The sequence below is a fragment of the Mus pahari genome, chromosome 6 (genome assembly GCF_900095145.1).
Source record: "Mus pahari chromosome 6, PAHARI_EIJ_v1.1, whole genome shotgun sequence".
Classification (NCBI taxonomy): Eukaryota; Metazoa; Chordata; class Mammalia; order Rodentia; family Muridae; genus Mus; species Mus pahari.
In genome coordinates this window covers 77,155,634-77,178,858 of record NC_034595.1, presented here as the reverse complement: position 1 = coordinate 77,178,858, position 23,225 = coordinate 77,155,634, and the positions used below count along the sequence as shown (strand labels likewise).

At 49.5% G+C, this 23,225-nt stretch overlaps 2 protein-coding genes across 3 annotated transcripts in view; both read right to left on the bottom strand.

Moving 5' to 3' along the window:
* Stk40 (serine/threonine kinase 40) overlaps positions 1 to 14,493 on the bottom strand; it is a 38,042-nt gene extending 23,549 nt beyond the window's left edge. The window contains exon 1 of the mRNA XM_021199997.2: positions 14,304 to 14,493. The gene's annotated coding sequence lies outside the window, so the exon portion shown is untranslated. The remainder of the gene's footprint in view (positions 1 to 14,303) is intronic.
* Positions 14,494 to 18,898: 4,405 nt separating this feature from the next.
* Positions 18,899 to 20,854, bottom strand: Lsm10 (LSM10, U7 small nuclear RNA associated). Of its 2 annotated transcripts, none has more exons than XM_021200901.1 (2): positions 20,694 to 20,854; positions 18,899 to 19,648 (listed from the first exon to the last, which is right to left on the bottom strand). In XM_021200901.1, exon 2 carries the CDS (start codon positions 19,622 to 19,624, stop codon positions 19,256 to 19,258), a length of 369 nt encoding a protein of 122 aa, XP_021056560.1. In that variant the 5' UTR covers positions 19,625 to 19,648; positions 20,694 to 20,854; the 3' UTR covers positions 18,899 to 19,255. The 2 variants fall into 2 exon arrangements, with proteins under 2 accessions (XP_021056560.1, XP_021056561.1); XM_021200902.1 differs by having other exon boundaries at positions 20,800 to 20,854.
* Between the last annotated feature and the right edge of the window lie 2,371 nt (positions 20,855 to 23,225).

Genomic DNA, 23,225 nt, shown 5'->3' with positions numbered 1-23,225 from the left:
TGCTGGGCCTGGGGGCTTTACGTGGACCTCAGCGCGAGAAGGCATCATGAGGTCTGAGTCAGCTACCAGCAGGCCAGATGCTGTGCCCGCCCCTTTAATATAGTTCCTCCTATTGTGGTGGCCCCAACCATAAAATTATTGGGTTTCTATGTCATAACTGCAATTTTGCTACTGTTATTAATTGTAATGTGAATAACTGATATGTAGATGGTCTTACGTGACCCCTGTGAAAAGGCTGTTTGGGTTGAGAACCATTGGGACAGAGACTACCTATGCTAAAGCATCATTTTACCTGAAAGCCACCAGGCAATGAGAGTTCAGGGCAGAGGGAATCCCCTGCCTCAGTGAGTCTGAAGTGCAGCCATGGGGCTGTAAGGACAGAAAGCATCTACATGCTCAATGCTCAGCTTTTTTTGTTTGAGATGGGAATCTTTCCATGTTGCCCAGGCTGGTCTTGAACTCCTGAATTAAAGCAATCTCCTTGCTCCAGCCTCTGGGGTACCAGGATTACAGAGACCTCCCAGTCTGGGCTAAGGCTTCTTGAAGCAGCTTCCGGGTGTCGGAAGAGTTGGGTGATGTTGTAAACCAACACAGCGAGGAAAAGAAGCCAAGGCCAATCTTCCTGGCGGGGAACAAACCATAGTCCCGGGCAGTGGACGACTTACTGTGGGAATATATACATGTTTGTATGTGTGCCTGTGAACATAGCAGCTGGGAGCCATGTTTGTCAGCAGCTGCCAGTGCCCACAAGTAGCCAAACAACTATGTTCATTCTGCCAAGTCACCTCAGCCAACAATTTCATATGCAAGCTGTCCCTGTCAGCAGGTCCACTCTTAACCCTTAGGTTCCTGGCTGTCAAAAAGCAGTAAGAATATATGCTCTTGAGCTGTGCAGCCTACTCTCTTCCGGTCTTTACCTCTGGCATTTTCTACTGAAGGCAGGGACCCTACACCTCTGTTTTCCTCAAAATGAGGAAATGAGGGCAGAAGACCAACCTGCCCCCACCCTGCATCTCATTTGCCATGCATCAGTTAGAAGTCTGGACCTGCTCTGGATTCTCCAAGGGAGAGAAAAAAAAAAGTCACTGCCCAAGTGTACCAAGAGTGCCTTGGTTAGAACACTGTATCTCCATCAAAAGGACTCCAGTTTCAGCTGTCTCATGCCCAGCCCAGTCCCGTATGTTGGCAACCAAAGAGTTTGGAGTAGCTCGAATGCAGACTTGACCCCGGCACTGTCACTGGTGACAAGCTGTGGGCAAGGTTCTTTTTCCATCTACATCTACAGAGAATAACACCTTCCACACTTCCATAGCTGTCTATGAGTTATGAGGGATAACTCACACAAAAGGTTTAGCAGAGAACTTGTTGAGATAGTACAAGCATTTGATAAATTGTGCTTAGAAACCTGCCTACAATTTGGTGTGTGCATAGTGACAACAGAGTCCCAACAAAGGGACCTCTGTGAGATTGAGTTCAGCCCCGTCTACACAGCAAGTTCTGGCCAGCCAGGGCCATAGAGTGAGGACAAACAAAAGCTTGTGCATAGACGTTTCTCCTGTCCAAGGGAAAAGGGACAGTCACTGGACTGAGAGCTAGAGAGAACAGGAAGAAGTAGTAGGGTACCCAGGCTTGAGGGGTGTCCAATCTGCTGCCTCAGACTATATATAGGTCTGAAGGACCGGTGGCTAGCCTGAGCGTAGCCCTGCAGCTCAGTGGGAGAAGGGCAGAGCCTGGGTAGCTGAGCTACTGAGGGCCTGGAGCGGAGCTGGGCAGAACAGAGGAGCCAGGTGTTCTGGGGAAGGCTGGGCACAGCTGTTGGGGGGGTGTCAACAGAAACGGAGGCACAGAGCATCATCACATCCTTGTGCTTGCTGGTCCTTCAGAGAGCAGACACTACATTCTGCAGACTGGGACTGGCACACTAGCTGGCACTACTCTGCTTGAGGTGCACACTGTAAGGGCTGACCAAGGTGATGAAGCCATCTCTGACAGTTCCATCATGCCATTCCAGTTGGGGTAGGGTGGGGGTTAGGGGAGAGCCAGAATTGAAGATGCAGTACCTCTAGCCTAAGATCCCTTGGGGCAGGCTGGGGGAAGCACGCTCGCTGGGCTCTGAACCTTCCCTTCCACTGAAAGACTCTGTGGAGCTAGTTCTAGATGCATGCTTTCCTCAAAACAACACAACAATCAAAAGGTCAGTGAAATTCACCCCAACTGGAGAAGAGCGAGCTACTATCTGACCCCAGAGGCAGGAGTTACCGTCGTTGACAAAAGAACGAGTGCCATGGGCTTCCTTGTGTGGCACATTTTGTAAAGATGCATTAAAGAAGATACTTTTCCTTAGCTAAAATGTGCAAAATAAATCCTAACTGGGACAACCCTGGGTTGAGGTCCTTTCAACAAAATGGGTCTGTATGCTTCAAAAGCATCAGTGTGAGTTACAGAAAAGCTGAGACTGGGTGAGGAAGCACAGAACTGTGACCACAGGACCTCACTACACACCAGGTTCAAAGACAGACTGGTGATGGGGGGGGGAGCGCATGTGTATGTATGTGTACATATATGACAATGATAGTGTCATCTACATTTTCTTCTTAATGTTTATTTACATCTTTTACTCATATGCATGTGTGTGAGGGCACTGGATCCCCTAGAAGTGAACTTTAGGCAGTTGTGATGTAGGAGCTGGGAACCAAACTCAGGTCCTCTGGAAGAGCAGCCAATGCTCTTAACTTAACCATTGAGCCATCTCTCCAGCCTCAGTTACACTTCCTGGATTGAAAAGTATATGGGTTATATAACATTATGCCCTTGCTCTCTTAGATGCACAAGTGTTTAGGAGTGAACAACAACCATGATGTTTGGCATTGTATTCTCAGAGACACTGGACAAAGTCCTACATGCTGGACTAACTTTCAAGACTCAGTTCACAAGTTTAAAGGGGCCAATTTGAATACATAATTGCAGCGGGGGAACCGGAAACCTCATTCTTGCTGGACAGAGTCAGCTTGTCATGAACAGATTTAGTCTTAAATGGCCAAGAAATGGGGAGGGGGAGGGGTTGGGGAGGAGGGCTCTGTAATCTTCAGGTTCACCACCTGGTGGCGCCTTTCTGCAATGCATCCTAGGCACGTCTCTGCACCAAGGGCAGAGCAGTGAGCCACTGCTCTCCTTTGGGCTGATAAAAAGTATGCAGGGACCACTCCATCAAACACACGCCACTGCCTCTGCTAACTGGGTAACAGGCTGGACAGACACAGTCCATTGGGCTATCACCAGCTATCTACCACAGAGGTCCTGCAAGGCTCCCAGTTTTCAGGAAGAAGCCCAAGCTCTCCAGTAAGGCTGCCAGACCTGCTGCCTCCCCCACCTCACTGTCCTTCTATGACGCTAAATGTAGCCCATGAGTCATGGCAGCTGCATGTACCATCAACAGTCTTGCCTTACCCTCCTTCTCTCTGGCCTCCCTGACCTCTCTATATCCTCACTCAAGTGTCCTGTTACCTACAACAGATACTCAGCAAGGCAGTGGTGGCGCATGCCTTTAATCCCAGCACTCGGGAGGCAGAGGCAGGTGGATTTCTGAGTTTGAGGCCAGCCTGGTCTACAGAGTGAGTTCCAGGACAGCNAGGGATGCACAGAGAAACCCTGTTTCGAAAAAAACTAAAAACAAAACAAAACAAACAAAAAACAGATACTCCCAGCCATTGCCAGGGCTAGGTGGCCTTCTCTACCACCCAGAACACCAGAGCACACCTCTGCACCCTCCCACTGGGCTGTGACTCCCCCCAGCCCAGGCTGTGGGCTCCCAGAGAGCAAGTCCAACTCTGCTAGCTGAGCTCAGCCTGGTGCCTGCCAAAAGGCCAAGAGAAAATAGGCCATGCATCTACCAGGCACCGAGGCCAGTGTCAGGACAGGGGATAGACAGCAGGGTATGGAGGCACAAGTGTTATTATCCACAGGTGAAGTCTGCCCTCTGCCAGGCTGGAACTGAAACGGGATCAGATGAGAACAGAGCTGGACAGACTAGGAAGTGTCTACCATCTCAGGGCAACAGACACAAAGACTGCTGGCGTTGGGCAGGTTGACCAAAAAAAAAAAAAAAAAATCCCCTGGCATACTGTGCAGTGGCCCATGCCTATAATCCCAGCATCAGGAAGTAGAGTCAGGAAGGCAGTCTGAGCCCAGACTGGGTTACATCGTGAGAGCTGCCCCACAATCCGTACTCCTTCCCCACCAAAGGAAAACACACAAAAGAAATGCCCCATTACTAGTGAGGCTGAGACAAGAGGATCACAGGTCACTGGCTGGGCTACCCTAAAACCCTTCTAAATAAAGCAAAGGCCCATGTCAGAAGTGCAGGAGGCAGGACACGGTCTACCCTGGGTTGTCTGAATAGCAGGAAGACATCCCAATCAAGGAACCAAGCCTATTTCTGTACAGAACCCCACAATGAGGAAGGGACAGACTAACCTGTCTAAGAGATGCAAGACCTCTCAGACTCCACGGGGAGCTCTACATTCTTACATTATCTATTATCTCTAAGTGACTTTTGCTTACAGCTTTACAGTTTACAAAGCAGCTGCAAATACATAATTCTAACTGATCCTACCCGACACATACAGGAGCACGCATATTTCCTAGAAAAAAATTAGTGAGACTCCTAAAGTCACTAACTCAAAAGTTAAGGCAGGGATTACAGGTTTTCCCATGCTAAATCTGAACAAGCATGTCGCTTCTTTAACTGACCCCACACATCTGAGATAACCAACCTCCCTACAGATCTGCTCTCTGCACTCAAGAAAGCAAGAGAAACTCACAGCCCATGAACAAGGGTTTCAAACCACGGGCAGTCACCCAAATGCCAGACAGGAGAGCAAGACCAACATGGGGTCATGTAAACCAGGGACTTAGCTTCCATCACTCTCTTGCTCTGTTAACCCAGTTAACCCTTTGTGGGCCTCAGTTTCCTCATTTTGAAAATGGGAGGGGTAACATTTCCTTCATAGGATGTCCAAAAGATCAGCAGTTTTCCTGGGGCTGGCAGAAGAAAGACAAGTGCCCCTGGTGTGTGTATAGGTGACCTGGTAGAGAATCTCTCCAGACACGTGAATTTTCAGCTTGTACCTGAAGGGCTAATTACTAGGATCCATTTTGGGGGCCTTCCCCCCTCCCCCTAAATGCAGGGTCTTATTCAGTATGCAGACCAGGCTGACCTTGAACGTGTGAGTCTCCTGTGTTCCTGCCTTCCAAGTGCTAGGATTACAGGGATGCAATACCATGCCCTGCCTGGGTTCTTTTTAATTCTTTTTTTTTAATTTTTATTTACTTATTTTATGTATATGAGTACACTGTAGCTGTCCTCAGACACCCCAGAAGAGACCATCAGACCCCATTACAGATGGTTGTGAGCCACCATGTGGTTGGGAATTGAACTCAGAAACTCTGGAAGAGCAGTCAGTGCTCTTAACCGCTGAGCCATCTCTCCAGCCCCCTCTTTTTTAATTCCTATAACTTTCTCATTCATTCGTCTGTTTTTGTTTGTTTGTTAGAATGCTGGCGATAGAACCCAGGGCCTTATGCATAGAGTCAAGCGCCCTATCAAGAAACTACACCTGCAGAGCCAATGTCTGTCGTTTCACGAGGAAGAAACCAGAAGAGAACAGGCAGCTCTCTTCTCCTGACTGGAGTGAGACAGATTTTCAGGGCTATTCCTTTGAATCTGAATGGCATGACAGGTGTGGCTGAAAGGGGGTGGGGGGGGGAGAAAGCTCTCCTGCTCTCAAAGGAACCACCGGAAGGAAGCCCTTGCTTTGTGCTCCGGATGGATGCTGGGGACTGGGGAGGTGGATTAGTAATCCTTTGACTCCAGCCAGGATTCCCTGGTGACAAAGACTCATGCATGTGCTGTCATCTTCACTATTCCCCAACAGTGCTGATTCTGCTCACTTTGTAAATGCAAGAGGATACACACAGCTCCAATTTGTTAGGAAAATATAACACTACATCATTCTCCACACGCTGGCTGCACTGTACTGCCTGGGGGTTACTAGTGAAAGGGCTACACAGAGCGAGCCTCACCCACTGAGGCGGCTCTGCTCTGGGCCTGTGGGAGAATACCTGCGGCAGCCAGAGAGGAAGTGACTCAGCCAGGGGGAAGTGGGAGGGGTGCTTGCAAAGGGCCTGCACAGCTCCCCCAAAGTACATCCGCTGACATTAGGCAGCCTGTCCCCAGCAGCACTTGGTCATGCTGAGCACTGCAGCTGGGCGCATAAGGGGCCTAAAAGCCCATTCTGCAGCCTGGAGATCCAGCTCTTTTCTCCTCCAGGAGGCAGGCTTCACAAATTAGCCCCTTACAAGGAGATTGTGTAATCACCATTTACAGCCTTCAGGAGTCCCCGTGGGCTTCACTAGAAGACCGAGGTGCTGGTCAGGGTAGGCTCAGAGCAGTTTTAGAAGAAAAGCCAGAGCATCACCAGTCCCTGTGAGTGCTCAAGTGGGCTGGCTGCTCCTGAGGGCATTTCCCCAGCAGCCACTCTTAGAAGCCACCAGAATGGAATCTAGGGTATTTTCGACAGTCCTGTCACCAGCTGACGCCCTCCTCCCTGCCTGGGGAAGCAGCTGATGTGACGACAAATAATCTGTCAGGCCGTGTGGGGGTCAGAAAAAGGGACAATCTTAATAGCTCTTTCTCGAGCTGTGCTAGCCTGGTATCTCCCATCCAGAAAAGCAGCCAAGCACACTGGCTTGGTAGACATTTGTGATGGGTCTTGGTTCTGCAAGGGGCCTTGTGCCGCATGTGAAGAAGGGATATTGGTGCAAGTCACTGACAGCTCTCCCTTGTCATAGCAGTCTGCTCTAGCTCACTGGCTAGAAAAGAAACTCACAGCAAGGAAGATCCTAGCATGTGACTCAGGGGCCCTTCAGCTCAAAATATCAGTTACTGCTCTGTGGGGTTGACTCAGCCCAACGACAGGGCTGCCACAGGGTCCTATATGGAGTTCAAGTACTGTCACCCAAAATAGCTGAAATCAGGCAAAGAGAAAGCAACGAGAGATCAAAGAAGGGCTGGCTGTGCCTAAGAGCCACCTTTCTGTCTACTTTGTGACCTGAACACCTGTTTCTGGGCTCATAGCTTCCTCACCTGGAGATGGGGTGGCACTGCCCCAAAGGATGATGCACCTGAGGGACTGTCCTGAGAACCAACATGCATGAGGACCCAGGCCAGTGTCTAGCCCAGGTTTTCAGAGTGGCAAGGGAAAGCTAAGGCTGAGCACACAGACGTGCAAACTTTCCCTTACACTATCTGCAATGACTTTAAGAAAAAAGCAAGCCGGGCATGGTGGTGCACACCTTTAATCCCAGCACTTGGGAGGCAGAGGCAGGCGAATTTCGAGGCCAGCCTGGTCTACAAAGTGAGTTCCAGGACAGCCAGGGCTACACAGAGAAACCCTGTCTCGAAAAACCAAAAAAAAAAAAAAAAAAAAAAAAAGAAAAGAAAAGAAAAAAACGACTGCATCATCCTCCATGCAAGGCCATCTGGATCAGAGCCATATAAAGTCAAATGTCACAACTTTGGGCTTAAGATGTAGCTCAGCTGGGAGAACACTTGCCGACCTCCCATACCACAGAAACTGGGTGAGGCATATACCTGTAACCCCAGTACTTAGAGGCTGAGGCGAGAGATTCACAAGTTCTAGGTCAACTTCAGTTATTTCCAGACTGGCTTGGGCTTGATGAGACCCTATCAAAAACAACAACAACATCACCAAACCTGCACATCTTTAGTCCCAGCACGTCTGAGTTCAAGGCTATCCATGTCTACAGAGAAAGTACCAAGTCAGCCAAGGCTACATAGAGAAATCCCATCTTGAGAAAAAACAAACACACTGCAATACTGTATGTGCATATGATGCAATACTGTATGTGCATATGAACCTATTTTGGTTAAAGAAATTAACACCCTTCCATGTGCATAGGGAGTTTTTAGAAGAATCCAGAGAGAAGGACTTTTGTGTTTCTTATTCATATTCTTTTGCATTCTTTGGTTATTTCCCTATAGTATTATAATGATAATTTTGCTTCTTTGGGAAGGTGTACTCTGGTGGCAGGTGGAAGCTGAGTGTCACAGTCTTATGGAGCTGTATGCTAAGGCAAGGGGGTCCCAGGAGCTAAGGATGGAAGAGTCAAGGTCAACACTCCTGGGAAGTACAATCTCCCTCAGAAAGCTTGCAAACAAGTCTAAAAAGAACTTCCTGTTTGCCACCTGGTATCCACTGGACTGAAGGCAGGCCTGAACTGTCTGTCACTTTAGGGATATTCACAGATCACTAATAGAGACAGCACTGGAACCTGACTATGCCAGGCACTAAGCAACACTTGGTGTCACAGTAACCTATTTCAGCCTCGGTGCAGGGACATTTCTATACTCCTTTTACAGTAGAGGACGCTGGGGTCAGAATGATTTGTTCAAGGTCATCAGGCCAGCATGTGACAGACAGAGCTGGGTTCTGAAGCCAGGCCTGATTGTGGCTAACATGGTTTAAAGTGTTTCTATGTAGTCTCCATGGGGAGAAGAGAGGACCTTGTCTCCAGGCAGTGGCAGTTCCATTCCTCAGCCAAGGGATGGATTGCCTCAGCCCCATCAAGGTCCTTTCCAGCCCTACAGCTCTTGACTCCAAGATTCTGGGGACTGGGCTCCCTGGGGCCAGCGCCTGGCCAGGATGGAGGAAGGGGTAGCATGGGTTCCAGAGTCACACAGAGATGGATGTGGAAAGTCCCAGTTCCATCATCACTGGCTGTTTAACAGGGCAGGCTCCTTAATCCCTCTGATCCCTGACAAGCTGTTCTGTAAAGCAGAGACAAGCCCTACCCCACAGAGGCCATCCAGTACAATGTCCACGGTAATCAACAGGGAACCTCTGGAGGTTTGAAACCTTTTGTTGTTCTTAATTTCCTTCCTATTTTTTTCCAGGAGAAAACATGTACCCCTTGCCCATGATGCACCACTAGCCTGGGATGCTGCTAGCCCAAACTTACTGCAAACGTAACAGGACTTTTCTGGCCAGACCTGGCAAGTACCAGCCATGGAGTTCAAAGTCCCACAGTATGTTGGACCAAGTCACCCAAAGGCCAGAAATCCTCTCCCTAAAAGCACTGCTATCCCTCTAACACACCCCATCATACCAATACCAAGTGTGCCCAGTCACAAGGGCAGGTAACTAGCAGGTCAATCCCATTCTCTCCAGTCGGCGCCACTCCTGTGGCAGCCCACTCCCTTCATTCTGGACCCTTGGGCAGCAAACACCCTCCTGTAGGGTAAGTGGCAGTCCGCATGCATACTTAGAGGGGACACTGTTTCCTGACAGTGGGGTTTTCTTGAAAACATCAGCCCAGTATAGAGCTAAGCACCTAACGTCCACATCCCACCCACCCACTCATCCCCTTATCTGCCTCAGGTCTGAGAAGGACAAAGATGGACTGCTCTCCCTGTTCTCTCATGAGTAGCTATTTGCTGGGGATGGGGGTGGGGGAGGGGGTAGCTATGAAGGCTTGGCCTTCAGGCTGAGAAAGGAGGGTGGTGAGTTCAAGGTCAGCCTAGTCTATGCAGGAACTCTGAGGACAACCTGGGCTATTAGGGCAGGACCTTGTCAAAGAAGCAGCTTTGAGGCAATAACTCTCTTCTAGGCATTTGTTTCCTCGGGTACTTAGGGGTGGGCTAAACTGTATGTATGAGGAAAGTCAAGGTTTGGAAAAATGGCCTACTGGTTAAGAACACTTAACTGCTCTTGCAGTTCAGTTCAGTTCACAGAACCCACATCAGGAAGCTCATAACCACCTGTAACTCAAGCTCTAGGGCACATAAACTCATGCAGCCTCATACATACGCAAACAAAAAATAAGGAAGAAAAAGAAAGGGGGCTAGAGAGATGGCTCAGTAGTTAAGGGCACTGACTGTTCTTCCGAAGGTCTTGAGTTCAAATCCCAGCAATCACATGGTGGCTCACAACCATCCTTAGCAAGATCTGACTCCCTCTTCTGGAGTGTCTGAAGACAGCTACAGTGTACTTACATATAATAAATAAATAAATCTCAAAACAAAAAAACAAAACAAACCCAGCTACAGTGTACTTACATATAATAAATAAATCTTAAAAAAAGAAAAAAGAGTCAGTCTAGCTAAGACTGTGCTCAGTTTTACCCAAGATAGTGTTTACTCGATAGATAGACAAGCATATAAATGGTACCATCCCTAAAATAGCAAGCCAATCAAAGATGCAATCCTAGCCTCTTCCCTCTGGGCTCTGGATTCTGTGGCTTGCTAAGATGAGGGGGCTCGGGCCACCCTGAAGGCTACAGTGTTACTTTTTGCTCTGGTTCCAGACCACTTCCTTATAGCCACCTCACCTGAGACAGGGTCTAATGGATCCCAGGCTAGATTCAAAGTTACTATGCAGATGAGACCAATGTTTCTCCTGTCTACCTCCCCAGTGCTAAATGACAGGCATGTACCAGTATGCCCCAGTTTTCTGTAGTACTAGAGATGGAACCAGGGCTCCATGAGTGCCAAGCATCTACCAAGGGAGACATACCCTACTCTCCCCTCCTCCTCCTCTTCTTGTTTGTTTGTTTGGTTGGTTTGGTTTTACTAGACCAGATTGGCCTTGACCTTAAAAGATTAGCCTGCCTCTGCCCCTCGAGTGCTGGGACATGTGCCGCCGCTGCCACCAGCAGCAGGCCAGGGTTAACTCTTGATCAATGCAGAAAGTTAATCTTATTTCATGGCCTTCCTAGGGAGCTCTGAAAACCACCTCTGAATGAGGTGACCCTCCAGCCGTGGCTTAATCAAGGTAGCTGTGAGCAGATGGGAGGAATACACTAGAGTTTCTGAAACTTGACAAAGCTCACTTCTGTGGTCAAATGTGGGCAGAGGAAAGGTAAAGACAGGCAGGCTGCCCTTGCCCAAGGTGGAGATACAGGCGAACGGGCAGGAAGCCTGCCCCACCTCTACCCACTCTGCCCTGACCCAAGCCCTCACTAGCCTGCCGTGATTCCTGAAGCACTCACTCACTTTCTCCCCAGCCCACCGCTCTTCTGAAGCCAGAGGGCTCTTTGGAAGATGTAGGTGTTTCCAGCACGCAGGCATCCATCACCACAGAGTACCAAGGCTCAAACATCTTCACTGAGTGCCTGCTTCTCTCTCTAGTTTCTCTCTCCTGCATATCCTGCAGCCAAGTCCTGTTATATTCTGTGATGGAACCCCTGTGGCACCGAAACCACAATATGAGAGCGTGTGCACACATGCCCCCCTCCATTGCTGTCACCACTTCTACTGCCTAGAGTGCTTCACAAAACCCCAGAAACCTAACCGCTCCTCAAAGTCTTAAGAGCTCTCTAAACCTCCCCATATCCTCAGCCCCTGGAAAGTCATTTCTTCTGTTCCCTTGATCTGTACTTCATGCTATACAGACTTCTGGGAAAGACTCCCCAATACCTGTGCCAATGGATTGGGGTACCTGTCCCTCTCTCCTCTTCCTTGCCCTTGCCCCTAGCATGTGGCAGTCCCATGTGGGAATTCACAGGTGTACATCAGATAGTCTCTATTTTGAGCCACCGTATACACGTAAGTATGGCGGAGTACATGGTCACCTGGCACGGCCCTTCCTGCTGAGGCTAACTCAGGTTGCAGAACAGGCTCATCAGTGGGGACTCCAGAGAGCGTGACATACATTCCCTCCAGTTCAAACTTTAAATGCTACTTATCAGCACAAGTCTGTAAGCCCAGATACAATGTGAAGCCACCCTGGTCTATAAAGAGAGACCCCCGTCTCCCAAGGCCAAACAATCTTATTTCTCAGTAATTCTTCTACTTTTCTGGGGCTGGGGCAGGGCTACGACAGGGTCTCTATGTAGCCAGCTGTCCTAGAACTCACGACACAGACCAGCATGGACCGGAACTCTGCTTCTGCCTCCAACACGACCATCGCTAGCTCTGCTTCTACTCCTGGAAAAGGCTTTAGGAGCGAGACAGATCTGCAGTGCCTGGGACAGCCTAGGAAAGCCCCGTTCTCTTTTCAGAAAGGGCACATAATCTGCAGCGCTCCCATGACCACTCGGAACAAGGGCTCCGTGGGACACAGCTCTCGCTCCTAGGACTCGCTTCAAGTGGGTTCCAGAAGCTCTTCTGCGGCTTGCCACGAAAACTACCACTCACCAAGCGTCTGCTGCACAGTGAGCGCTGGGTCCTAACTCTGCAGTACCTGTCTTGAGTCTCATGACAACCCTATTGGGGAAGAAGTCCTACTGTGTCTTTTTACAGTGAGAAATCTGGCTAGCTGAGCAGGGATTAGAAACAGATCTGTTTGAGCCGAAAAAGCTCTTAACCTCTTCAAACGACTGTCTTACCCGTTAAAGGCACAGGAGAGAAGATATAACACCCCTTACATCTGGCCTTCCCGGAGGGAAGCCCTACCTTACCAGCAGCTTAAACAACCTGAGATCTCAGAGAGAGAAGAGCACTTTGGGGGGCACTGGAAGGGGCTGTCCACCTAGCACTGACCACACAGTGCCCTCTCAGCACAGGTCCAGTCGGTCAATACCAACTCTCCTCCTGTGATGGTCTCTGACGAGGTGTCTAGGTCTCTGACCCTCCTCAGCTCCTCACAGAGAATTCGATCTAAGATACCGATCTACTCCTGTCAGTCCTCAGCTAAAAGCTTACTGGCCTCTTGTGCACTGGACACAAAGTTCCAAATTATCAATGAGACGTTCGTTTTTTCATTAACTTATATCGCTTTACTTTGTGCCCTGTCAGCTTCCATACCACTCTACTGACACAGCTGAAGTTGTCTCTCTCTGACTCTTCTGTACTTCTCTCCAAATAGCATCTCCCATTTTACATGACTAAGCCTCGCTCCCCTTTCTGTCCTTCCTCCTGTCACTACTGCCCAGGCTTCCCAGACTGAGCTAGTGGCTTCCCCACTGGGCTCTCTCCCCATCCAGTTCCTGTTGTTTTGGTAGATCACATTTCACCTATCTGCTTGCAGGTCAGTTTCCTCCAACTGGACAGTGAACTAGTTCAGATAAGAACCTCTTTATTATGTGTTAATGTAATTCTCCATAATGACTCTTTCTACCATTACCAGTGGTTTGCAAATGAGGACGCATACAAATGATCCAAGGTCGGGCAAGCAGAAAGCTGCAGCACCAGAATCTGAATTTAAGGAGTCCAGAGCAAGGTGACACACACATTTAATCCCAGGACTTAAGGAGTGAGCCTCCCAAACCTAATACCACACGGCACTAGGCTCTTCGGGCAGGGCTCTTTTGTTATGTGAAAAATGAATGAATGAGAATGAATGAATGAGGACTATCTCTGGCAGAGATAGTCTAATCCACAAACAACGGGGCCTTTAAGGAGGAACTCAGAGCACTGTTTACAAATAAAGGCTGTAGGATTTTGCTCTTCCTTATCTCATGCAAAACTACTCAGCCCAGAGGGAAAGGCGCCCAGCCCAGCGTGACTACCCTCTTCCTCAATGAGTCTCAAAACCAGCAAAGCCAACCGGTTTCCTCAGTGACTTAAAACAGAGCAAAGTCTATCCTGCCACCGAAGGTGGCTGTCATCTCTTCCTTCCGCCAACAACCTGGGGGAGTAGGGGTAGACGGAGACGCCACCGGGAACCCGAAAGCTCCTACCCAAGACTGAAAGGTGGGGCCAAGCATCGTAGGAATGGGCGGGCCTGACCAGGATGGCAGGTGAAACACTGACCACAGCAAGCTCTCCCACGGTGAAGACCGGCCCAACGTGGATCTGGCAAGCAGGTTGCTGTGACTCGCACCTGAACGCCGCCCAGGATGTGAAAATTCCCCAGCAGCGATGGTGTCGGTGCCAACGGGTGAGGGCTCCAGGAGGAAAACCTTGGCTGGCTCTCCTTGGGGACTCGTTCTAACTTTCAAGTCACTCTCTAGGTCAGGAGAGAAGCATGGAGAGGAGGAGCGAGTCTCTCTGGGGGAAAACTAGAGTGGGCCGAACGCCGGGTGCTTCCTTGACTGGCTGAGAGGGTCTGGGCAAGGCGGGCAGTGCCCATCTCCCAGGACTGCGGCAAAGATCGAGGCTCCCGGCTGCCGACGCCCCCGCTGCCGGGAAAGACAGACCCCCAGTGGCGGAGGGGGAATTCACTACGGCCATTCTGGTCGCGCCGGTCAGCTTCGGGCTGTCACCGGGGTCCCTCCGCCACGGTGGCCCGCCCCGCCAGCACGCAGCCCCCACCCGGCTCCGCGTCCCGGGACCCCGAGCTCACCTTTCCCGGGGAATCAGCGCTGCTTGCCCATAGTCCGCAGCCCAGAGTCGGGGCTGCTCGGCGCTCCGTCCCGGTGGCCGGGGCCGGGCCGGGGGCGTGGGAGCCGCTCACCGCCGCTTCCCAGCGCAGCCGCCAGAGCTGCCGCCGCCGCCTCCCTCCATGGCTGCGGCGCCGCCACCTGACAACGGAAGTGACGCATAGGCTCTCGGCCCCGCCTCCCGCCCCCTCGCCTGAGTCTGGGGTTGGTGCGCCATCTTCAGGATGGGCGGAAGCCTTCAGGCAGGAAGCCCAGATAAGATCGCCTATTGGTTCTGGGTGGAGTCTGGGTCGAAATCTGTAAAGCGATTGGACAGTCAGGGGGTGGTACTTACCGCTAATCTACATCTACAGTGGGACTGGGACAGAGGCGCCGGTCCGCCTTGGCTCTGCAGAACCTCACCGACTTATGCTCTCCTTGCTGGGGTTGGGGACGTCTCTAAGTAGTTGCAAAACCCGCCAACTGCACTGCATTCTTTAGAAAAGTGGTCTTTCCTTGCTCCCCATTTCTCGGCTTCTGGAAATTTGTGTGGGAAAGTGCTGAAGTTGGGTTCAAGAGAAGTCAGGAATTGGCTGTCGCTACTGCCACAATTCATTTCACTTTAGGCCCTTCAGAAACCCCAAAGATGGCCAAGGTCATCTTGAACATCCCTAGAGTCTTTTCCAGGGAGATTGCATGAAGAGTTCCAATGAACGACTTCAGCCGGCTACCTCACTCCCTCCTGCCAGTTTCCGTCCCTTTCTCCTCCTTCAGCAGCCACGCCCTCCATGAATCAGCTTCTTGCACCAGCAGATGAGCCCTTTAAAGGGATTGCATCAGTCTGGTGACTCACTGGGGGCCCTCGAAAATCCTGGCTTCCGTCCACTGCCGTGTAGAAGCGGCCAGAAGGGCTCGGTGGCAGCAGTACCAGCGGCCATAGTCCCACTCCTTTGTCTCAGAGTTAACAAGTGTACACTCTCCCCTCCCCTGGGTCATTCTGTATCCACGTGTAGACACACGTGGCCACGACTAAGCCCTGCTAGGAGTAAGCATTTATTTGTCACATTTTTCACAAGGTATTGCCGGGACACCGAAGGCTGGTCTTAATGAAGTCTCAGCCTGAATCCTTTCTTAATGTCTTTGATTGCTTGGTGGCCACTCAGCTGCAAACAGTGCTGAATAACTAGTAATAAGACCAGCTCCTAAGGCCCTGTCTTATGCAAAATGAAGCACTTTTAGAGACCTGTTAACAAACGCAGAAGGTAGCACTCAGAGAGAGGGTAACCTCTGCCGTGACACCCAGCTAATAATGGTTGGGCTGTGGTTTGAAGAAAGTTTAGTGGATTCCAAAAAAGGCTAGAGCTTGAATCCCCATTGTATCACTTACAAACTAGGTAACTCAGTGTAAATCCTGGCTGCTCAAGTGGGGATAATACATCACACCAACCCTGGCCTCCCAAGGAGTTTCACATCCAGCTAACCACACCCTATAAATGCCCACTGGTCTCATCGGGGAACCTCTAGGAGGCACATGACCCAAAGGCAGGCATCCAGAAGCCCGGCCCACTTTGCTCCCCTTTCTGACAAAGTGAGGAGAAAAAGGACTCCGGAAGCCCCGCCTTTGACAGCGATGAATCTTGGGTTTTCCAGTTTACTAATTATCAGTAAGATGAATCACTGGGCGCTGACACCACCATCCCAACTCCTGGTAGGCTCTCAGCTGACTCAAAATATAGTTTTAACAAAGCAGAGGAGGAGAAAGAAGGTAAGGAATAGAAACTAAAGGTGCCAGCCAGAGATTAAAAAAAAAAAAAAAAAAAAAAAAACTGTCATCAGGACACCAACTCAAGGATCTGTGGGACATACATGGGTGGTGACAGTCTCCTGCTGGCTCTCCAACTCTGGCTCACTGGCAGATGGTGCTGCCATAACAAAATGACACCTGTCACAACAGCTCAAGATGGCTTCTTGAAAAGGGATAGGCAGATTGGACTATCACAGAAGGAGGGGAGACCTCGCCCCCAGGAGCTTCTTCAGATTACAGAACCCCAACCCTACTTAGCAGCTGGGTTTTAGCTTCTCTGCGTCCAAGCTTCAAGGCCTGAGTATGGCATAGTAGCAGTAGTTGACTTTGGACCACCATTACGCTGCTCAGCAGTTCCCATTTAACTCAACCACTGGCTGGGGAGGAGTCCCCTCCCTTTTTGGAGTGACATTTAAAAACTGTTTTGTTTTTTTATTTCCTTTAAATACCATTTTTCCAACAAAGGTCATGCCATGCCCTCCCACCTTTGGAGACAGGGTCTTGCTATGTATCCCTGGCCTAGAACTCACTCTATAGGCAGACCTACAGTTCCAAGGGAAGATCCACCTGCCCCTGCCTCTGAGCACCAAAGGCATGGACCACCATGTCCAGCTGATTACTTCTAGCCTTAGCTAACAGACATTAAGCTTGTGACCAGAACTAGCTACCTAGAATGCTTACCTTGCTGTTGGTATAATTCTATGCCCTTGCAAAATCTAAGCTGCTCTCGTCACAAAATGTACTGTATCTCTGGGTCTTCCTGGAATGCTAATGAGAACTTCGAGGACCCTTGGTACCTCTGCCTACCGTTTGGCCAGGGATGCCAGACTAGAGCTCACTGGATTGTTTTAAGTCCTACCTGCTCAGCCATGCTGAGACGAGGGCATATTCTTGTCCCTTGCTTGTTTCTGTCATGAGCCAACATATAAATGTCCATTCAGCATTCTAAACTTCAGTAGACTCCTTCCTACAAACAACATTGATTGCACCCCCCCCCCAAAAAAACCTCTTCTCTCTGAGCACTCAATTCTTGTGGGTTCTGCCATCAATGGGACCCCCACTTTGGCTGGAGCTACAAGAAGGGTGCATGTGAAAGCTTGGGCAAATGCCATGACAGTCTAGACTCCAGTACCATCTTGAAACACACTGCCATCTTGTCCCTGGAGTTCCTGGGCTCCTCTTGTTCACAGCTAAGTCACCCTCCATTTGTTACCTCAGGGAACAGAAGACACAACAGAATGCAGAGACTATTTTTAGTTTCTGAATTCCAAAAGCCCAACCTTCAGGAAGAAATGGAAAGAATGCCTGTGTAGAAACAAATTTAGAAAACCATGGAGAAGCTGGATGTGGAAGCCTGAGACACGTGCGTATGTACGTGTGTGTGTGTGTGTGTGTGTGTGTGTGTGTGTGCCTGTGTGTGTTCCAGCTGAGACTCAGGGGCTGCCAGGAGACAGGAGCTAGCTCATTTCCCTCTGTGAGGCAAGAAGACCCTCCAGAGATAGAGAGCTCTGGAGCTGTGGGTTGCATTTGGCCTAATTGATATAAGATCCAAGAACTGCCTGGTCCTAGGAGGACCTAAAGAGCAGAAAAGAACCTGATAAACCTAAGCGGGCTACAGTGGTACACTCCTGCAATAACAGCAATTGGGAGGTGGAAGCAGGAAGATCATGAGTTCAAGGCCAGGCTGGGATGCAGGAGGCCTTGTCTCAAAAACTAACAAACAAAAATCTAACACTGCTGGGTGTGGTGGAGCTTATCTTTAAGCCCAGCACTTCAGAGGCAGAAGCAGTGAGACCAGTCTGGTCCACACAAATTCCAAGGCAGCCAGGGCTACGCAGTGAAACTGTCTTTAAAGGAAAAGAAAATAAAACAAAATCCAATCAAATCCTGGGCTGGAGAAACAGCTCTGCATGAAGAGCATTGGTTGTGCTTGCACAGGACCAAGACTTGATCCCAAGTCCCTACATGCTGGATCACTACTCTCTGTAATTCCAGTTCCAGAGGAACCAATGTGTTCTTCTGACCTCTGAAGGTACCATGTTTACAGGTGGAGCCTGTACACACGCGTAGGCAGAACACTCAGACACACGGAAAAGAATTGAGCAGAGTGCGGTGCACCATCTTTGCTGTACTTCCTCAGACCATTTTATTTCCTTCTTGTACCGGTTTTGGTTTTGGAGACAGAGTTTCTCTGTCCTGGAACTCACTCTGTAAACCTGGCTGGCCTCAAACTGATAAGAGATCCTCCTGCCTCTGCCTCCTGAGTGCGGAGATTAGAGGTGTGCACCACCGCCACTTGGCTAAAGCACGTAACACAGACTGGCCTCAAACTCATCATCCTCCTGCCTCTGCCTCCTTCAGTAAACCCTACTGTGTGTACCACTACAACTGCTCTATTTTGGTTTTCTGAAGCAGGAACCCCCCCATAGCAGAGGCTGATCCTTGTGCCTAACCTCCTGAGAGCCAGGAGTATCCATGTGAAGCACTATGGCTGGCTGAGATCTATTTCTTGTTAGCTGAACTCTCCAGCCTGAGTGGAGGGACGGGGTATCCACACTCAGCTTTAGTACATAGAACTGAGAAGAGTGTCTCAAGGACTCTCAACGGACAGGCCACTTTCCATTACATTTCTTCATGATAATCTGGGAAGGGTCACATTCTAGACCAAGTAAATCCTGGTGTGCTCCCCAACTTGAGACCTGCACTCTGCTCCTACACAGGAGCCAAAAGCCCAGTATACACCAGTATACACCAGGCAGGGCATCAGGCACAGACGTGTATCCGAGTTTGGTTTTATGAGAAAAGAAACAAATGCCAAAAGAAATGGGACGTTAGAGGTGACTCACTCCAAGCACTCTCAGTAATGCTCACTGCCAGAGTTTACGACTTCTTGATGGACGGGGTCAATCAGTGAATGGAGATTCCAGATACAAATGATCAAAAAGAGGGATTGTCACCTACCCCAAGGCCACCAGCAGAAGGAATTCTGGGTCCCAGGGTGTGTCTGAAAAGTGGAACCCTATGAAAGGCAGCTGTGACATGTCTGTATCTGGTGGGAAAGGATGGCAGGGAGTTAGCTCAGAACACTGGAGGTCCCTGAGGTGGTGCTGGAACTTTAATGAGGACACAGTCTCATGGCCTTTTGGAGGGGAACTCTCGACGACCTTGACCCTTGCCACCGAAGTTGCGCACACGGTGGATAATCTGCAGCTGCTGCTCAATAGTAGCAGTGATGTCCACACCATCTGGGATATGGACGTATCGGACATTGCGACCTGTCACAAAAAGGTCATCCAACTCAACCTGATGTCCCCAGCGGTCGGTATAGGTGACGTTGGCCAGGCGGATATTCATGAAAGCATCCACGTTGTCAATTCGTCCTCGGGCCACACTCTCATCCCGAAGGTCCACGGTGGTTATTTGGCCTTGGAGGCCCTGCAACAGGATGATCAGGCTGTTCTCAGAGATAGTTCGCTCCTTCACCGAGTGGCTCAGTGCCATTGTTCCACATTGGTTGGCTGCTCACTGTGGGCAGGAGCACACAGATAGGTGTAACTCACCTTTGCCAAGCCCTGAAACTCCACACTAGTGGTGCAGATGCCTCCCTGCACTGGATACACCCGGGGAAACCTTTGCCTGGCCTCCACGTCCCACACATCCCACACATCCCAAAGATCTAGATTCATTTGCCTGAAGAGGACAGGCCCAGATTGTTGTGTTGTTGTTTTTAAAGACAGGGTCTTCCTATATCTCCCTGAGTAGCCTGGAACTTAATATGTAAACAAGTGTGGCCTGGAACTCACAGAGATCCACCTGTCTCTTCTTCACAAGTGCTGGGATTCGGGATGTGTGTTACCACATCCTGTAAGGTATCCTCTTTTTACATTATTTTGAGACACGGTTTCTCTATGTAGCCCTGGCTGTCCTTAACTCTCTATGTAGACCAGGCTGGTCTCAAACTCATGGAGATCCTCCTGCCTCTGCTTCTCGAGTGCCGGGATTAAAGGCGTGTGCCACTATGCTCAATTTATACTTTTTTTTTTTTTTTTTTTTTAAACAAAAAGCTCCCCAGAATTTTAATGTGCCAGTCAGTTTGAGAACCACTACTACAAATTGTACTTTATGTATGTCCTTCTGTCAGGCGCTTGTTAAGATGTAATCTAGCCAAGCAAGATGGCGCACACTTAAATTACCATCACTTTAAAGTCTGAAGCAGTAGGAGCACCTCAAATGCCAAACCGGCCTGAACTTCATCGTGAGCTCCAGGTCAACCTGTATAATGTAATGTTTCAAGACAAAACAAGCCAAACCTAGCCAAGATGCATGCATTTATGCCCAGCACTCAGGAGGCAGAGGCAGGTGGATCTCCGAGTTACAGACCAGTCTGGTATACAGAACTACACCCTGTCTTAAAACAAAATCCAAAAGGATAGCCTTTGAGACCTCCAGGCAGGCCCAGACTTTAGTTCCGGCTCTGCTGCTTCCAGGGAGGCCTGGGATTTGCCACTAACGGTCAAGCTCATTAATCCCACCCGGGAAAGCCGGGTGCCAAGTGCGCCCCTCTCCTCACCGCGCGTAAGGGGTTTGGGAAGAAGAGTCCGCAGCCAGTATGCCAGGGGAAGAGGACGCCCGGGTCCCAGCGCGCCCTAGTCCCCACACTTGACTGCCCTACCCACCGCGTGATGCCTTCCGCCTTCTGCGCGCTACGCCTCCAAAACCCGCCCGTGTCTAGGGGCACCACCCACCGAGGCTCAGAGAAGCCATGGCAACCGCGGGAGACCCAGAGCATCAGAGCATGCGCCTCGCAGGATGAGGACTACAAGTCCCAGGAGGCCGCGCGCCACACGCCCAACCCCCTTCTTCTCTGTCTAGTTTTTCACCTTTGTAAGCTCGGGTTTGGTGCTGTGTTCCCCCTGCTGAGCTCATGGCGTCGCATGGGAGAGAGCTTCTGTAAAAAAATAAATAAATAAAATAATACGAGAAAAAAAAAAAAAACAAAAAAAACGAAAAACAACGTTCTTCACCTGATTAAAATTGCGGAAATGTGGCCAAACGTGGTGGTAAACTCCTTAATACCAGCAACTCCGGAGACAGAGGCAGGTGGATCTCCATTGGAGGACAGCCTGGTCTCTGAAGAGAGTTCCAGTACAGCAAGGCCTACATAGCTACCTTGTCTCAAAGAGGAAAACACAGGGCTATGGAGAGAAGGTTTAACTGCTAAACTTTAGCAATTAAGACCACATACTATTGCAGATGGCCTAAATTTGATTCCCAGCTCACAACTGCCTGTGACTAATTAACAATTAAAAGTAAAATCTAGCCGGGCGTGGTGGCACATGCCTTTAATCCCAGCACTCGGGAGGCAGAGGCAGGCGGATTTCTGAGTTCGAGGCCAGCCTGGTCTACAGAGTGAGTTCCAGGACAGCCAGGGCTATACAGAGAAACCCTGTCTCGAAAAGCCAAAAAAAAAAAAAAATAATAATAATAATAATAATAAAAAAAAAAATAAAACCTAGAGCGTACATGGTAGCATTCTAGCACTTGGAGGCAGAGGCAGGTGGATCTCTGTACTTGAAAGCCAGCCTCATTTACAAAGCGAGTGTTCCAGGTCAGCCAGAAACTGTCTTGAAAACCAAAACAAAACAAAACAAAAATCTAGTAAGGTGTGTGTGTGTGTGTGTGTGTGTGTGTGTGTGTGTGTAGTATTGGCCATGCCGGCAAGAAGTGGGTGTCTGATCCCCTGGAACTAGAGTTATAGCTGTGAGCCCATTGTGAGCTGCTTGGTGGATGTGAGTACTGGGAACCCAATTCAGGTTCTCTGCAAGAGCTGTAGGTGCTGTCCTTTTGTTTTTTAGGAGGGTGGGGTGTGAGATAGGGCCTCTCTCTAGAGACCTGGCTGTCCTAGAACTTGTTGTATAGAACAGGCTGGCCTCAATCTCAGAGAGATCCGTCTGCCCCTGCCTCCCATGTGCTGGAATTACAGGTATGCACCACCACACTTGGCTGGAAAAAAAAAAAAAAAAAAAAAAAACACTTTTTAAATTGTGAATTGTTTAATTTTTGTTTTGTAGTTGGGTCTCCTGTACCCCATTCTGTTTTGAATTCATTATGCCCTGAAGGACCTTGAGCCTGATCCTCTGACCTCTGCCTTCCAAATACTGAGACTCTGGGCATAGGTCCTATTCCCTGTCTGATCATATTGTTACTAAAGCCTGCTTTGCTCACTGTTTGGTAAGCCAATCACCAAAATAATGGGTTTTTTGGTTTGGCTGGGTTTTTTGTTTGTTTGTTTGTTTTTGTTTGTTTTTGTTTTTGTTTTGTTTTGTTTCGAGACAGGGTTTCTCTGTATAGCCCTGGCTGTCCTGGGGCTCACTCTGTAGACCAGGCTGGCCACAAACTCAGAAATCCGCCTGTCTCTGCCTCCTGAGTGCTGGGATTAAAGGCGTGCGCCACCACTGCCTGACTTGATTAGTTTTGAGGGAAGAATAAAACTTACTCATGGGGCACCCAAATATAAGACAGCTCCCCCTCCCCCACTATCAAACCTGTCTTCCCCACACAGGATGCCTTGACCTGTAGGGAAAGCAACTGGGGAAAAAAAGAAGTGAAATGATTTGTGATATGCACCGGGTGATCAAACTTCACAGATCATCACAGGACATTTGTTTAGAACATTCCAGAGTTTTCCTGTTTTAATGTGGAGTTTGATCCTAATCCGAAGGTCACTCACCGGACACTTGCACAGGCCCGGGGGAAGGACTGGTGACTTCAGCCAGTGGATTCCAAGTCACCTTTGGTGACAGAGCTTCTCCAGGTTTTCCTGGGCATAGTGACTGCCTACCTGCAGCCTTTGTCCCTGCAGCCTGCTCTGCTACTTTGTCCCATGTGTGGCACTCATCTCACACTGCCCTTTCTCTAGGAATCTCTGTGGCATAGCTTCTCTTTAGCATAGTTTCTCTGTGGCATATCTTCTCTGTGGCATATCTTCATGTCCAACCAGTGCTCAAAGGTCACCAGGGGACACATTCACCTAGACCTTACCAAAAGTTGATTTTCTCATTTTTGTGCTTGCTGCCCTGATTTTTTACTCCTTAAGTTGGGT